This window comes from Phyllopteryx taeniolatus, chromosome 13 (assembly GCF_024500385.1).
Source record: "Phyllopteryx taeniolatus isolate TA_2022b chromosome 13, UOR_Ptae_1.2, whole genome shotgun sequence".
NCBI lineage: Eukaryota > Metazoa > Chordata > Actinopteri > Syngnathiformes > Syngnathidae > Phyllopteryx > Phyllopteryx taeniolatus.
Window position 1 is genome coordinate 17,487,666 of NC_084514.1, and position 17,965 is coordinate 17,505,630.

General features: G+C 44.4%; 1 protein-coding gene across 7 annotated transcripts in view; it reads left to right on the forward strand.

The window, feature by feature from the left end:
- Positions 1 to 17,051, forward strand: part of mgaa (MAX dimerization protein MGA a) — a 41,450-nt gene extending 24,399 nt beyond the window's left edge. For 4 of the 7 annotated variants that reach the window (XM_061794339.1, XM_061794338.1, XM_061794341.1 and 1 more), the window contains exons 14-22: positions 1,420 to 2,149; positions 3,619 to 3,822; positions 4,422 to 4,999; positions 7,128 to 7,247; positions 9,038 to 9,203; positions 9,602 to 9,695; positions 12,188 to 12,516; positions 15,838 to 15,975; positions 16,586 to 17,051. In XM_061794339.1, the coding sequence (XP_061650323.1) occupies positions 1,420 to 2,149; positions 3,619 to 3,822; positions 4,422 to 4,999; positions 7,128 to 7,247; positions 9,038 to 9,203; positions 9,602 to 9,695; positions 12,188 to 12,516; positions 15,838 to 15,975; positions 16,586 to 16,899 (2,673 nt within the window). In that variant the 3' untranslated portion in view covers positions 16,900 to 17,051. The remainder of the gene's footprint in view (positions 1 to 1,419; positions 2,150 to 3,618; positions 3,823 to 4,421; positions 5,000 to 7,127; positions 7,248 to 9,037; positions 9,204 to 9,601; positions 9,696 to 12,187; positions 12,517 to 15,837; positions 15,976 to 16,585) is intronic. The other 3 variants (XM_061794342.1, XR_009791380.1, XM_061794343.1) reach the window with 3 other exon arrangements.
- Positions 17,052 to 17,965: the final 914 nt, after the last annotated feature.

Consider the following 17,965-nt stretch of genomic DNA (forward strand, 5'->3'; position numbering starts at 1 on the left):
AACCCAAATGTCTTCAGTATACAACAAAAATAAAGGAATGGACCTTGCCGTTCCAATACTTTTGAAGGGGACTGTTTATGGTATTAGGGGACTCACTGTCTTAAAATAGCATTTTAACAACTGTAGAACGGCACTAGGCACGCTGGAAAATTTTCTGATGAGTCGCCATGTCTATAATATGTCACCATTGTTGACGTCATCGTGGCGGCCTGCTGTCAGAGGATTTCCCAGCATGCCTAGTGGGCTTTACACGATCAGGATTTTTGGGACTAATCAGCGAGTTTAGAAAAAACGATCACCGATCCGATCACAAAATGGAGCAATGACTTGTTCATTTACTTTATATACTTGTGTACTGTATACTGAGTATCTTCAAAAATATTCTCTATTCAGGTCATGTATTCTAATCAGTCAGGTCAAACCAACATTACAACATGACAGAAATAATGGGGGCTAACTTCCTGTAATTAAATTACTTTTTTGTAATTACTATTATTATTATTGTATAGTAAAATTACTTCATGCACACCAAAACCTTAGAGCATGATTCAACATAACGCTGGCATGTTTACGTACAACCATTAGTGCAAATTATTCTGAAGTTAAACACTTTATTTGAACATGTAATTATTTTTATTTACTTGCTCTTATTTTGAAATTCGCAGCCCTACTTTTATTTAGTAAATAAGAAAACACACATTTGTGCTCATATATATGTTTGATTACCCAGGCAGAATTTGTAAAAAAATATTTAAAGAAAACATGGAAGGACCAGGCGAAACACATTTAATTTAATTTTAATGGGATTCAAATTAAACTCTCAAGCATTTCAGAAAAGCATTATCATTAAACAAAACATATCTAAAAAGAAATTAGTGATGGTTGTTGTTCAGTCATCAGTCATATTTAAAAAAAAAAAAAAAAAAGAAACAGAAAAAAATTCACTTTTTGCCTGGGTATGTAAACTTATGAGCACTACTGTAGACATGCAGTCATACATATCATATTTGAATGAAAGTGTAGGCTACACCTTTTTCATAACCTTTAGATGGCGGCATACATTTATAAAACGGGAAAGTTGTTTTTCATTTCCCCCTATACCTATGTATAATGCGCAGTATTGACTTGAAAATTTGGGGGGGGGGGGTGCACATTATACACGAGAAACTACGGTAAATGTCTTTTGCTGAGCCGATCAATGATCGGGGAATTATGACATTAAAGCCGATCAGCATAAAATGCAAATTATCGTCCTATGCCGATCAGATCGGTGTCCAGTCTAGAGCCCAGCGCCATTGTATAGTTGTTAAAATGCAGCGCTGGTTAAATAATAACAGTTGTTATGATGTCAGAGGTCTTAGAGCCAGTGGTGAAGTAATCAATAAGCCGAGTGATTGATCAGCTGTCTCGTGTGTCCAGGTGAACGGGAAAATGTATCCTTTGGCCAAGATCCAGTTGGGCGAGATGGGGGCGCTCCATCCTGCCAACCGTCTGGCGGCGTACCTGACGGGCCGCGTAGCGGCCACAAGGAAGCAAGGGGCTCTTCCAGCCTTACCCGAGCCCCAACGGATGTCTTCGCCCTTCTCCGTGCTGACTTGCCCAACCGCCACCTCCACGCCAACCGCCGCCGCAATAGCACCAGCCACCTCCACATCAACCACCACCTCCACGTCAACTGCCACCTCACGGGCACCAACCACCCTCACACCAACCACCACCTGCACGCCAACCGCCGCCTCCACGCCAACCGCCACCTCAATAGCACCGGCCACCTCCACATCAACAACCACCTCAACGGGACCAACCACCATCACACCAACCGCCGCCTCCATGGCACCAACCACCTCCATATCAACCACCACCTCCATGTCAACTGCCACCTCCCAGTCAACCACCACCTTCACGTCATCCGTCACCTCCACAGCAACCGCCACCTTCATGTCAGCCACCACCTCCACGGCAAACGCCACTTTCAAGTCACTCGCCACCCCCACGTCAACTGTGACCTTCACGTCAACCGTCACCTCCTCAGCAACTGCCACCTCCAAGTCACCTGCCACCTCCACAGCAACCGCCACCTCCAAGACAACTGGCACCGCCACACCCGCCCCCGCCGTCACTTACATCTTCGTCCCACCGCCACCATCAGGTGAGCTTTGTACAAAGCTTGATGATGTCAGATACTGTCACTATATTTTTTTATATGTATATAGTTCACTAAGAAGTCCACTCAAAATCCCTATAAAGTGGTTCGGTAGTAGGGAATGATCGAATGATTACGACCGCAGCGACTGCGTTCAGAATCATTTACTCACATCCAAGTGAGGGGGTGACTAATCCGGTATATGCGCAAAATACTTCGGCATTCGGCAAACCAGGTCAGAGTACTTCCTTCTCGCTCAGCTGAATGAAAAAGCACCCGTAGGAAGTTTGAACAAATTTTTTTTTTTTTAAACACAAGATGTCATCATGTGCACGGTGGTCGACTGGTTATCACATCTGCCTCACAGTTCTGAGGACCTGGGTTCAAATCCAGCTTCGACTGTGTGGAGTTTCATTATTGGATGTTTTATGTCGATTTTTTTGAAAGAAAACTATACTCAAATCAGCCGGCATGGTGGACGACTGGTTAGCACATCTGTCTCACAGTTCTGAGGACCCGGGTTCAAATCTGGCTTCGCCTGTGTGGAGTTTGCATGTTCTCCCCGTGCCTGCGTGGCTTTTCTCCGGGTACTCCGGTTTCCTCTCACATTCCAAAAACATGCGTGGTAGGTTGATTGAAGACTTTAAATTGCCCGTAGGTGTGAATGTGAGTGTGAATGCTTCTTTGTTTATATGTTCCCTGCGATTGGCCGGCGACCAGTTCAGGGTGCACCCCGCCTCTCGCCCGAAGATAGTTGGGATAGGCTCCAGCATACTCGCAACCCTAGTGAGGATAAGCGGTGTAGCATATGGATGGATGGATGTACTCAAATCAGCTTTAGAATAATTCTGTAACACCAAAATGTGGAAAACGGGAAGGGGTGTGAATACTTTCTGTTGGCACTGTATCTCCCACTGATAATGCCGTCCTTCCATCCATTCCAAAGAAACTCAATAATTCTGCCTCCAACAAACAGCCTGGCCTCCTTGACCGTCAAGCAACTCCACAACCACTTTATCACTGAACCGAATAGCAATGAGGGAGTTTCCACCCAATGACTGGTGGACTGACAATGGCCCCCCGGTCAGGCATCTTAACGGCTCTCCCCCTTTTTGCATTCCAAAAGAATGATTCCATGCCTCTAAGTTGTAACCTGAATAGTTGAGTTTTCCACACAAACGCTGGCTAGTGTATCCTAACTTAGCCTTGTCGCATGAACTGATGAAGCCTGCTCGCAATAGAGGCGAAACGTCTTCCAAGACAAACAGAACAGTCCAGTTGCGATCAATTCAATGCCTTGAGAATGAAATGACCTGGATGAATAAGAATATTCACGGGCACGAGATGGTGAAAGAGTTTAATGCTATATCTCAACAATTCAGTTCTATATTGTTCTCATTCTTTGCACGTTTTCAGCACTTCTCTTCAAGGATATTTAATATCTTTAGAAACCAATCATGAAAATGACTTTACAGGGTCCTCAATGGTTCCACTTCCGCGCCCCCGCATCACGATTCCAGGCCCACCGCGCCACCAGGTGCCCACCACCTCTGCCGTCAGGATGATTCTGCGGCAGGTGCAAAGCACATCAGGCGTTCGCTACTACCGCAGACCGGACGGCAAACTGGTGCAACTGATCCCTGTCAGCCAGCTGAGAGCAACCACCCCCGCCAAGGCCGGTGAGTCCTTCGAAAGGAAATTAGGGTTCTAACCGAACACTCGATGTTACCAGCAGCCAATCAGAGCTCAAGAGAATGAAAACCCTTTATGGGTACCCAGAATTTGTTTCGGAACATTTTAATCAATATTGAATTGAATCAAATTGCAATCCTAAAGAATCTATAGCAAATCGATATCGAATCGCAACCTAAAGAATCAAAATCGATATCGAATCGCAACCTAAGGAATCGAATCGTGAGGTTCTTAACAATGCCCAGCCCTAATTTAAATCAATTGGCCTAGACAAGTACATCTCAATAAATTTGACTATATTCATACCTAAATAAATGGTGCAACAGAAGCCTGCAGATGACTATAGATGTGATTTATTAGTTGAAAAATGCAATGGTGACATAGACTGAAGCCTCAGACAGTTCCACTACTTCAAATTGGAAAACAACCTGTAAGGCTGACTAGATCAGCGATGCACAAGTGAGTAATTGCACACGACGCACTAAACCCGCCATAAATGAACCGCGATATAGCGGAGATGACAAAAGATGAACCGCGGTATAGCAGGAATTTACTGTAATGGAACGTCACCTTGTTGTGTCTTCAGGTTCCAAGAAGCCGTCCGTCCTCACGGCTTCTTCTCTCGCGGCTCCTGCGAGTAGCATCGCCGGTCCAATGCTGCCAAGCTCTGCCTCCAGCCTCTCTGGCTTCAAGTCTTTCACGGTGAACCGTGTCTCTGTCCCAGTCCGCTCGGATTCTACATCCCTGGGTCAGAACACCATCACCCACAGAATTATTTCCACCACATCCGCAAAAAATCCCGTCCCCGGCCAGGTGACCGCCCCGGACCTCGTCATCTCGGAAGTCCGCAGCGTGCAACCGGAGAGCAAACCTGTGACCCTCCTGAACGTTCCGAAAGATCCAACCACGCGGCTCTCCGGTGGGACTCCTATGGAGTCAGAAGTCACAACCGCACCACCTCCTTTGTCCACGTCACCGGAGCCCGCCATGGACCTTGCAGACCTGGATGTGGTCTGTATTGTGGACGACGTGGGCATGCAGGAGCCCAAGCACATCATTGAGGAGATCAACCTGGTGGACTCATCCAGCGACGAGACGGATCACTCGTCCGACTTCACGGACGAGTCCAGCGGCCAAGAGAAAGGCCACCACTCTGTGGACAATGTAAGAAACCTTTTCAACAGTGTTTCCTAACCTTATGTTAAGCATGTATTGCACGTTAGAAAAATCTCACAGCACACCACCAAGCAAAATGTCCCAAAAAGTAGCAACACTAAAATATTAACTTGCTAGCTACCTGCTGCTTTCAAAGCAGACTTCTCCATATTGCCAGCGATTTTAGAGCATTTTCACGGATCTGTTGAGACCCACAGAATATAATACTGTATGTTCTGTGAAAATATAGGCCGCTAATTTACCAAAAGAAAGAGTGGACTATTTTCTTTCACCAGGATTTTTTGTTGTTTCTGCCATTTTCCATTCTTTACTAAATTGGCAAGAGAACATGGTTTCTGCCCAAAAAGCGGGAAAAACTAGCTTTTTGTTACTTTGACACTCATATACACAGCAGCTGAAATAAGTATTTAACACGTCACCATTTGTCTCATTAATGATATTTCTAAAGGTGCTATTGACCTGAAAATTTCACCAGATGTTGGGAATAACCCAAGTAATCCTTACATACAGAGAAAGTAGAACAAATAATCTCAGAAATTACCGTAATTTCTCGTGTATAATGTGCATTTTTTTCTCCCAAAAATTGTCAAAAGTCAATAGGGCGCATTATACATGGGTATAGGGGCAAATGGAAAAAACTTTCACATTTTATAAATGAATGTCACCATCTAGTGGTTATGAAAAAGCTGTACACTTGAATTCCAAAATGCCACCGCCACCTAGTGGTTATAAAAAAGGTGTACCCGACACTTTCATTCCAATATGATAGGGGTATGACTGCATATATGTACAGGTATGCTCATATGTTTACATACCCTGGCAGAATTTGTGAAATATTGTTGTTGTTTTTTAATATGACTGATGACTGAACAACAACCATCATTAATTTCTTTATGGCTATGTTTTGTTTAATGATAATGCTTTTCTGAAATGCTTGACCGTTTAATTCGAATCCCATTAAAATAAAATTGTGTTTCGCCTGGTCCTTAATGTTTTCTTTAAAGAATTGTACCCGTCTTACAAATTCTGCCTGGGGAATCAAACATATGAGCACAACTGTGTTTTCTAATTTACTAAATAAAAGTAGGGGTGTTAAATTCAAAATAAGAGCAAGTAAAAAGGATTACGTGTTCAAATAAACTGCTAAACTTCAGAATAATTCTTTGAAAAAAAACTAACAAAATACAGATACTTCATGTTTTGATCATATGGGTAGAAGCAAAATCATGCATTGTAAAAATGCACTATACATAGGTAGAAGGGTTTTCCAGAATTTGCTCCTTAATCCATTGCTTGAGTTGGTCTTCTTAGATACAAATCCATCGCCTTGTTTCCGCGTTTTGTTTTTCTTTTTTTCCGCAGAAACTTAATCTTCTTGGCTTGGCGAAGCTCGTTTTCCTGCTTCCTCCACTTGCGAACCATGGATTTGTTGATCTTGAATTCTCTCGTGGCTGCTCGATTCCCATGTTCCTCCGTGTAACTGATAGCTTGCAGTTTAAACTGTGCTTCGTAAGCATGTCTCTTCATAGGTGACATTTTCAGGGGTCCTTAGCCAAACCGATGTTGTTTTGCACAATGCACACCCCGGCGCTACATACCTACTGGGGGCGTGGCTTTAGCGTCCTCCTTCACGTACCCTTCCCCCTTTACGTCCGCACGCTGTGCTCAGGCACGTCCGCTTTTCCTCTGTATAAGCAGCGTGTCGGCAGGAAATGCTCCCAGTCAGTCAAGTGGTCAAAAAAAATACAAAACATTTTTAAAAATAAAGTCGAGCGGAGCGCTCATCACACAACAACATTTATAGATGTTGGAACTCGGTGCACACACAAGGCGCGCCGCATTATAAGGTGCAACGTCCATTTTGGAGAAAATATAAGACTTTTAAGTGCGCCTTATGGTTGTGAAAATACGGTACATTACTCACTGTTTTCCTTGTGACAACAGTACCTGCTAATTCCAAGTCTTTTTGAAGCTCTCCACAGGTGGTCCTTGGCTCTTGGAAAACTCTTCTGATTATTCTTTGCACTCCTTCGTCAGAAATCTTGCCAGGAGCACCTGATGGAGGCAAATTTATGGTGGTATGATTGGCTTTCCACTTTGTGATATTGTTTTGCAGAAACAGGTCCATAATGCCTTGGCGAGGGTGCAGCGGCAGAAGATGTCGCGGATGGTTGCCGAGTTGAGGAACGAACTCCATCTGGAGGAGGTCGTATCCACCGCTTCCACGTTGCATGAGGTGAGTACCTGACGCTTGCGCTTAGCACTTTTTGACCACTTTTCGGTTAGATACAAATCATTTCTTACTGTAATGGGATCTATGCTGGCCATTTGTGTCTACATTGATTGCTTCCTTTATTTCAACCATTTTAGCAGTGTTAATGCAAATCTAGTAAAAGTTCCTAAGGGTGGGGATTTTCGTCAGATTTTTTTTCCCCAGCTTCAGCTCTTTAAATATATGAATAATATACTGTAGCGTTTACGTCAAATGGTCCCTTTTGGCTCAATTGTAGCCACTAACTAGGGATGGGCTAGTATGGATACCAGGCTTATTTCAATGTATCGCGTGCTCATGAAAGCCGCCGACACCAGCCACCGATTTAAAATAAATAAATCTAACAAGAAGTCCTCCTCGCCAGTAGTTGGTGCCCCACTGCGGCGGTTTGACACGTCGGCGAATCGTCGTGTGGTATTGAACATCCCTAATTGAAACCCATGAATCTACTTTTTTAATTCCTTGATTACTGGATTGAATCCATTCATTCTCGACCCAACACTTGAAAATTGTATTTTGTGTTTCCTACCAGATAATATCATTAATCAATTTTGGGACAAGGGCGCAGTTATGGCTACGTTCACACTGCAGGTCAATTCCGATTGTTTTTGTATCTGATTTGTTCATGTCAGCGTGAACAGTACAATTCAGATTTTATTCATATCGGACCCAGGCCTATTTCATATTTGGATATAAATCGGATATGTATATGACACGAGTACAATATGGACGCTCACGGGCTGCTCATCCAACCTAGACGTCATCAAAAGGTGACAAACGTCACAATTGTTCGACAAAACAGAGATGCCACAAAACAGCAACGCCGGACGAAGCACCATGAAACAGTCAGTGGCCAAAGGAGCTGCTTTACAACTGGAGATGTGCCAATCCGATCACGTCATCGATTTTTCAGCTGATCGGGATTGGGTGAAAAAGATTGCTTTTATCAATTCAGCGTTTTCAATTAACCAAGCATGCAGGTTTTGGGGATGTGCGAGGAAACTGGAATACCCGGAGAAAACCCACGCAGGCACGGGGAGAACATGCAAACTCCACACGGGGGAGGCCGGATTTGAACCCGCAACCCTCACAACTGTGAGGCGGACGTGCTAACCAGTCGGTCACCGAGCCGCCCCATTACATCACGTTACATTTGAATGACGTTTTAATTATACAACTACAAGCTCGCTATGCAGTATACTTATGAGAAATAAGATGGTACTGAGAATAATACAAAAATGTCATTGTTGTTTCACAACCTCTGCATTGTGAAATAAAATAAAACTGGAATTTGAAGGGTTAAATGTTGTTGTTTTTTTTAAAGAATGAATATGCTATACTTCAAGAACTGATGCTGGTTTAGAAGTTGATTCAGATGAAGCAAAAATATAAAAAATCTTAAATTCCAGACTGAGTCTGTAGTGGCCAAAAATAGCCGCATACAGCTTGAAAGGTTAGCAAAATCCAGCAAGGCCTGGATGAGGGTTTTGCATATTTTGTTTGTTTATTGATTTATTTATTTTCTGCTGACTTTTTACTTTGACTCCCTAACTCCTGAAAACAGACCAAGTAGCTGGACATTCTACTCCCTAACTGGTCAAAATAGAAGTTTTTTGTTGTTGTGCCAATTTATCAAAATAGCATTTTTTACTTTTGTACTTAAATACATTTCGGCCTGTACCTTTTTTACTTTGACGTAAGTGCAGGACTAGAATCGGTACGTCTACTTTGAACAGAGCATTTGTTTTCCACAGGTATCGGCATTTGCACCAAGAGAAGCTACTTTAGCCACCTGTGTTTGGTTTCAGGCTGTCCAGGTAATTGAGGAGCTCAGAGCCACCGAGAAGCGTCTGAAGAGGAAAAAGATGTTGCTGATCAGGCAGCGGGAGCGCCTGATGGCCGTCCTCGTTCCCTCAGCGCGTGAGTTCTACTTCCTGTAACCTACTTTTGTCCTCTTATCAGTTAACTTGTGAGCGTAGCTCTGTTGGGAATCGCTCCCTTGCAACGACAGTATATACATCCCTATATAGTGAGTGCCAATGTGTACTGAGGATAGGTTAATCCCCCTCACAGTACCCTCATTGTATTAGGCAGTTCATCTTTAGAATAAAAGTTCCAACCAATGGTCAACTGTGAACTGTACATGGTTCACTTTCTACAAATCCCTTTTGTAGCGATTCGGGAGTCGGAATGAGTGCATGATTCTGAACGCAGTTGCTACGTACTCGCTAATCACTACATAGGGATTTTTACTTTTGACTTTTTCGTCAACTATTTAGTCCACTGAATAGAAATCTCTGTCTGTGGATAAATCACAGGTGACTGCGGCGGTAACAGCTCACAGACAGGAAGTCAAGACAGCGTGAAAGATGATGACGCCGAGAAGACAAATCACGCCAATAGAAGCGACAGGTAAGGAGTCACTGGGCAAAGTAGCCGTAAAATTCAATTTGATTTCCATTTTGAAATCGATTTTGTGCTTCACCGCTTGCGTGCTATAAAAAGATTGTATTAGTTTACTTTGTTTGAATCACTGTTGCACTTGACAAATAGCCATATTAAAAAGGTATCACGTTGGATACTTTTATTCAAATAGAAAAAAAAATGAAGGACATTTTTTATGCATTGCCGATGTATCGGATTACATCGGATCAGGACTCGGTACCGGCAGATACACAAAATCAAGTGCCTTGGACTCGGGTGCGGGGGGGGGGGGGGAACTGCAGCATTTTTAATTCATTTTTTATTTCTTAGGCTGTAAAGGTAATGCAAACATTCAAGTCAAGCCAGGAACACGCTTAAGGGCAACCCATATAACATAGAAACAGCCAAGTAACAATAGATCAAATGATCATGGGAATGCTGCTAAGTTCCTTTTCCTCTATTTAGTGATAGAGTACCGGGAAAAAACCCACTCAAACGCCACACAGAAAGAGTCGAACCCACAACCTCAGAACTGTGCGGCGGATGTGCCAACTACGTAGCCAACCTGGCAAATATCCAAATGGCACTTTTCCTTTTCCACTACTTGTGGCTTTGCAAATTCGATGTTTTGTTTTCCATGAAAAAATTAATATCCGCCTGTAGCATAAATACAACTATTTTGATCCTACTAAAAGAGAACAATGCATGAACATGAATAAACGTATTCCCCAAAACAGAAATACAGTACAAAGTGCTTTTTAAACACACATCTAAAGTCTTAAAACAGTTCACATTGAAATACAAAGAACATCACTAACTTAAATATCTAGCAAACGGGCACAAACATGTCAGTGCAAATGATAAATTTGATGCAAACAATTTGAAAGCAGCACAGGCATCTCTGCTTCAAAACCTCAACATGCAAATTAAGCCTCACTTATCAGGAAATGACAACAGGTTGATTCCCATTTCAAGCAAAAACGTCATTTAGTTTAGTCCACGCCACCAGGACCGACAGCGGTTTGCTCTTTGTCGGCTGTGCTGTACCGGGCTCGCTTCGGTTGTCCCGACTTCCCGCTTTCTATTAAAGCGCAGTCTCGCAACATCTGTGACGCAGTGCTTTTCCAGAACGGACAAGTCCCGGTCCGGCCGCTTTGTCTTAAAAGCTCTCTCTTCTCACTCAACTTCCCAATTTAGAAACGAGCCACGCGCTATGCCGTCTTCTCCCGCAATGATTCTCTTCCCGTAAACAAACCGTTTGATCGGCTCATGACGCTCACGTGACTGGACTGAGCCAATCGAACCGCGTGTTTACACACATCATTTTTACACGTCACGCAGACTGTGACAGTCGCCTCTGGGACAAAAAAACGAGAGAGAAAAATATCTCTTCACCGGCAATTCACCATCAGTCCACATGAGACCTTGATTACAATTTTAATTTAATTGTAATTTATTATTGCCGACAGAAGACAGCGGCCACCTCTCGCCGCCCCGCACATCCGCCGGTGGCGTTACGCGTTCGACGAGTCTCCGCTAGGTTGAAGGGCAAAGTGTAGAAGGAGGCGCAGCTGGAGGGGAAGCTGCGGATCTTCTCGTGAGGTTTGGGAGGCAAAGTTAGAGAGAGCAGAATTGGATGGTTTGGAAAGAGAGGGAGCATATCGGCAGAGGGAGGATGAGAGCTCGAGGAAGACCAAAGAGAAGCTGCATCCGTGTCGTCGGGGCACTCGGTGTTTGAGAGGAGGATGCGGGAGATAGGCGTACGTGGAAAAGGGTGACGCGCCGTGGCCACGGGACAAGCTGAAAGAGAGCCGGTGAAAAGTGTTGAAATACAGCGACCAAATCGCTGTGTTGGCAACACTGACTGTACTTTAGGACAGTAGCTCCTCTCTGTACGCAGCGTATTTTTCGGAGGGCTAGGCCGATTCTCGGCATCGGACTTTTTGTTTTTCCCAATCTGATGGCCAATAAGAGGTCAGTTGAAAACTGGCCAAACTCCAGGGAAATATTTCTGTATTTAAATTAGCAGTTAAAAGTTCAAGGTCATCCTACTGACCCTGGGAATTCCCTACACTTTTAGTTTTTGTTTGAACTTAACATTTCAGTTACATTAAAATTTTGGGAAACTTTGTTGTTGTTTTGCTGCTGAGCCTGGGAATTCCTTGCACTTTTTGTTAGAATTTTAAAGCAAAACTGTCTATTGTCTAAGATTTTTTAAAAAGCTGTTTAATAAACATGCGCAAAGGCATTGAAACCAAGTTAAGTGTGGAAGTTTGTATGATTCAAAAATGTTGATGCCATAATTTCCCTTTTCGACTCCAAATATCGTCCACTTCGACTACAAATCATCTGTATCGGCCCTGAAGAAAACATCGGTTTATCTCTCGTGAGAAGTGATGTCATTTCCTGTCTGATCTCATGACTGACGATGTGACGTCCTGCTAACGATGGATTCACCATGCGTGCTTGATCTCAAACAGCGACCCCACCGTCGTTCCGGGCCCTCCCTCGCCCGAGCCGCGCCCGACATCGCCGGCGACCGCCGCCTCCGGTGGCCGGCCGCCCGGTCGGCGGTCAGAAGCCTCTTCCGGCGACGACGTCGTATTCGTATCCTCCGTTCGGAAGCTTCCCGACGAACAAGCTCCTCCCGCCCCCGGCCCGGTCGCCCCGCCCCCTCCCTCGCCGAAGCCCGCGGCCGTCGAGCCGCCCGCCGCCTCCCGCGGTGCGCCGGGGGTGAGGAGTCGCCCCAAGACGATGCCCAACATCCTGTCCCGCTGCAAGACCCTCGGCCCCCCACCTGTCGTGAGCGGTAAGAAGATAAGACAAAGTACAACTTGACTACACAAGTACAGCCGTACTGTGGACCGGAATCTATTTGCGGTGGCCGGGGCTGGGGGGTTAAAGTTAAACAAACGCTTATCGAATAGCTTATAATAAATTCAAATATTGCAATGGAAAAAAAATACAATTGTGTAAATTAATAAATAAATCCAAAGAAAAGACTATAAAATGTAAAATTAAAGACACACAAGGCTCGACACTTGACTTTTCCATTGGTAGCAGTGGACCATGCGTGACGTGTGCAGTCCAACGTAACTCGCATTCCAAAGCTTTGTGTATTATAAAGATTGACAGTGACGTGAGTTATAAATATTTGACTGTTAATATGAAGTTTGTCTGCAGCAAGCAGTCGCTGACTGAGCAGATCATTTATTTTATAGAATTGTAAAAGACAATGGAAACATATTATGGGCGGCACGGTGGACGACCGGCTAGCATATCCGCCTCCGTATCCGTTGTGAGGTTGCGGATTCAAATCCCGCCCCGCCTGTGTGGAGTTTGCATGTTCTCCCCGTGCCTGCGTGGCTTTTCTCCGGGTACTCCGCTTTCCTCCCATGTCCCAAAAACACGCAAGCCAGGTTCATTGAAGACTCTAAATTGCCCGCAGTTGTGAATGGTTGTTTGTTTCTGTGTGTCCTGCGATTGGCCGGCGACCAGTTCAGGGTGTACCCCGCCTCTCGCCCGCTGTCAACTCGGACAGGCGCCAGCGTACCCGTGACCCGCGTGAGGAGAAGCGGTTCAGAAAATGGATGGATGAAAACCTTGTGCATGCTCACTTGTTCAGATAAAAGCAAAGCATAACAAAAGGCATGCATGTGTTTACACGTATTCTGTATTCTGTTTGTTTTTCTTACTTGTCTTAAATACTGTCCTTAAATTACCGTAACAGCAGCATAACTTTAACTTAATATCAGCATTCATGGGGGGTTTGGATTAAGGGGGGGCGGGGGGGGGGACAATGAGCGTGAACAAACAAGTTTTGGTAACAAAGTAGTTGTTTTCAAAATATGCCATACAGTACATAAAATTACAACTAAATACTTTAGTTGCAATGATTTGAATGAAGAGCTTGTGGGTTTACAGTATGAGTCCCGTGGCAGTATGAAGTCAAGTGGGATGCTGAGCTGACCACGTCTTCTATTAATGGTGGACGTGAGACTTGAGAACAGTTGGATATGTACACTGGGTACAGAAACTTTTCAGACCCCCTTACATTTTTTCATTTGTTAAAATCATTTAAGTTCATTTTTCCTCATTAATGCACACACAGCACCCCATATTGACAGGAAAAAAACGTAATCGTTGAAATTTTTGCTGACTTATTAAAAAAGAAAAACTGAAATATCACACAGCCATAAGTATTCAGACCCTTTACTGTGACACTCATATCTTTAACTCGGGTGCTGTCCATTTCTTCTGATCATCCTTGAGATGGTTCCACACCCTCATGGGAGTCCAGCTGTGTTTGATTATACTTGATTAGGAAAGCCACACCCCTGTCTATATAAGACCTTACAGCTCACAGTGCATGTCAGAGCAAATGAAAATCATGAGGTCAAAGGAACTGCCTGAAGAGCTCAGAGACAGAATTGTGGCAAGGCACAGATCTGACCAAGGTTACAAAAAAATTGTGCTGCACTTAAGGTTCCCAAGAGCACAGTGGCCTCCATAATCCTTAAATGGAAGACGTTTGGGACGACCAGAACCCTTCCTAGAGCTGGCCGTCCGGCCAAACTGAGCAATCGGGGGAGAAGAGCCTTGGTGAGAGAGGTAAAGAAGAACCCAAAGATCACTGTGGCTGAGCTCCAGAGATGCAGTCGGGAGATGGGAGAAAGTTCTAGAAGGTCAGCCATCCACCAGTCGGGGCTTTATGGCAGAGTGGCCCGACGGAAGCCTCTCCTCGATGCAAGACTCATGAAAGCCCACACGGAGTTTGCTAAAAAACACCTGAAGGACTCCAAGATGGTGAGGAATAAGATTCTCTGGTCTGTTGAGACCAAGATAGAAGTTTTTGGCCTGAATTCTAAGTGGTATGTGTGGAGAAAACCAGGCACTGCTCATCACGTGTCCAATACAGTCCCAACAGTGAAGCACGGTGGTGGCAGCATCATGCTGTTGGGGGTGTTTTTCAGCTGCAGGGACAGGATGACCGGTTGCAATCGAAGGAAAGATGAATGTGGGTACGGGGATATCCTGGACCAAAACCTTCTCCAGAGTGCTCAGAACCTCAGACTGAGCCGAAAAAAGACAATGACCCTAAGCACACAGCTAAAATACCGAAGGAGTGGCTTCAGAACAACTCTGTGAATGTTCTTGAATGGCCGAGACAGAGCCCAGACTTAAACCCAATTGAGCACCTCTGGAAAGACCTGAAAATGGCGTTCACCGTCCAACGTTCACCATCCAACCTGACAGAACTGGAGAGGATCTGCAAGGAGGAATGGCAAGGATCCTCAAATCCAGGTGTGAAAAACTTGTTGCATCATTCCCCAAAAAAGACTCATGGCTGTATTAGCTCAGTAGGGTCCTTCTACTAAATACTGAGCAAAGGGTCTGAATACTTACGGCTGTGTGATATTGCAGTTTTTCTTTTTTAATAAAGCTACAAAAAATTCAACAGTTCTTTTTTTTCTGTCAATATGGGGTGCTGTGTGTCCATCAATGAGGAAACAATTAAACTTGTGTTTGCTTCCGTAACTGTGTTTTTGCGGCGTAATCCTAAACTCAAAAGGTCCTGACGACCGTACGGAGGCTTTGCCCAACACGGCGTGGCGTTTTCAAGCGAAAACACACACAAAAACAGCACCGTGTGTGCTGTGACACGACGTCGTTACGCCGCCTGGAGAGGCGGCCGTCACCGGCGCGGGGGAAGATCGATGCTGTCTGAAATGGCGGTGGCGGCCCCCTGAAATACATAACGGTAAAGACATAAACAGCTTTCAAAAAATCGTGTTTTCATGGAAAAGGCAAATTGACCAATAATAAAAATAATCTCACAGATGGAAAAAAATAACAGCTTTAGAAAACATGTTGCAAATCATGAAACTTCATGACCTAACAGTAAAGACATTTTGGCATCAAAAGTTTGAAAGATATCACCATACAACTCTTTTTTTCCCAGATAAAAAATATTGACCTTTTGAATGACGACTGCCAACAATTCAAATAAATAATAAAAATACTATCAGTCAAATGAATTGATTTGCAAAAGGAAATTCAGCGTTATTGATCCATCGATATGAAAATGACAGGCATAAATGTACATTGTTCCCGCCCGCCACTATTGCAGGCGACCTCGCCAGCTTCCAGGCCATCCTGCCCGCTGAGCTTCTGTCGGTTGTCGGGGCCGCGTTGCCGGGGCAACCCTTCCTGACGCTGACCCCGCTGATGGCGCCGCCGGAGTCCCCGTCTTCTTCTGCGGCGACAGGTACACTTATTTTACAGAGACCTGGGGCCTCGTGTACAAAAGGTGCGTACGCACAAAAACGTGGCGTACGTTCTTTTTCACGGCAAAGTTCAGATGTATCAAGAGGGAAATAAGCGTGGAAATGTGCGGTGACTCTCATGCCAACTTCATGGCTGGCGTACGCACGTTTCTGCAACGTTTCTGATTATCCGAAATGTGAACATCAGAGACACGTGAACGCTTTTAATAACCCTAACCCTAATTTAATTAATTATTCAGAACAAATTCTTGACGGATTAATCGACAATTAAAATACTCGTTAGTTGCAGCCCTTGTTGACATATTGAGGGACGAAGGTTGTTTTTGCTTGTCAAACAATGAAATCGTTTTATTCGAATGAGTTACGGGTTGTGTTTAAAGGGCCACTTTCTCCCAGTTTTGAATAATGTTATCATCATTTGTTTTTGGTTTTTATTCAAAGGGGAATAAATGGATTCAAATTGGATTTAGGGGTAAAATAACGGAGGATTTTATTTGAAGGCCATATGGCCCAGGCCTGCGGGGTGCTGACTCCCCAAGCGGCCGATGTGAAAATGTTCCCTTATCGCTTACGTTGTCTGTTTTCCCGCAGGCACGGCAACGGTCACTCTGAGCCTGCCCTGTCTGACCGATGAGCACGCGGCGATCCCCCCGGTTCCCGCCGCGATGTCGCTGCCGGCTCCGCCCCCGGGTTCGCCGGCCCCTCTCTCCCCCGTCCCCGCTGAGAACCGCCTCTCCTCCGGGGATGAGGGTTCGGGCCTAAACGGCCACGCGCCGGTCCCTCCCCCCCTGCTGCTCGCCGAGACCACGGCACCCGGTGGCGCGGCGCCTCATGGCGAGGGCGTGTCGTGGAGGCCCATGCCCAGGTTGGTTCCGCTGGGCCTGCGCGGGGCGCCGCCCACGTGATGACGTCGCGAGGATCGGACGCTCTGCTGTTGCCTTGGCAACCGTTCACGGATACTTTGTTTGTTTGTTCCAAAAGTTTATTTTTCTACGTTGTAATTACAAAATGGACTTCTGCAACACTAATTTAAATAAAGTTGACCACATTTATTTTACTCTCATGATCTTCAGAAGCTCATTTCCTTTCATTCATTTCATTTCTATTTTCTTAACAACGGACTGGTTGCAAAAGTCACTGTCGGGATACTTATGAACAAATAATGGACGGGGTGCCAATTTCTTGGTCTTCAAGGAAGCTAACATGCTAACTAGTCTTTGGAACGTGGGCGGACAGGGAGGCTGAAGTCTGGATTCCAACTCAGAACGATGAGGCAGAAGTGCTAACCACTAGACTTACCAGTCTACATGATTGATTGTTCCAAAATGGCTTTTTCTGTGTGAATACCTTTAGGAACACTAGCTGCGATCAAGTTGGACCACATGGCTTTTACTATTGCTATCTTCATTAGCATGTTAGCTCATCATCACATTCATCGAACTATTGATTCAGACACTTCATTTTCATTTTGTTCAGTTATTGTAATTTTATTTTAAAAAGATTTGCCTTATAATATGGGAGCCCATTCCCGCCAAGATGACTTTTTTTTTTTACTCGCCAGGAAGCCCGTTTCCACCAGTGATTGTTTATTTTTACTGGCAGAAGACCAATTGCACCATGGAGGAAAATTGTTTTTTCCACTGGCAGAAATGAGATTCCATATGGAAGCCCTGCGCTAAATCTGGCACTTTTATACTTTTATTGTTTGATGTGCTTTAAGTGCATTGTCCCTTACAAATAAATGTTTTTTTTTTTTAATAACTAAAAGTAGAAAAAAGTAGATAACATTTTTATACAAAAACAAACAAAAAAAGTTTTGTTTACACCGGCGGTGGACCGAATCCACCATGGAAAAATATATATATATTTTTTTTTTTTTTTCCTAGCGGAAATGGGCTGCCACATGTTCGTCTTCTGTAAACTAAAGTGCAGTGATTTCGTTGTAGTTTTACTTTGAAAGTAAAGAGCGGA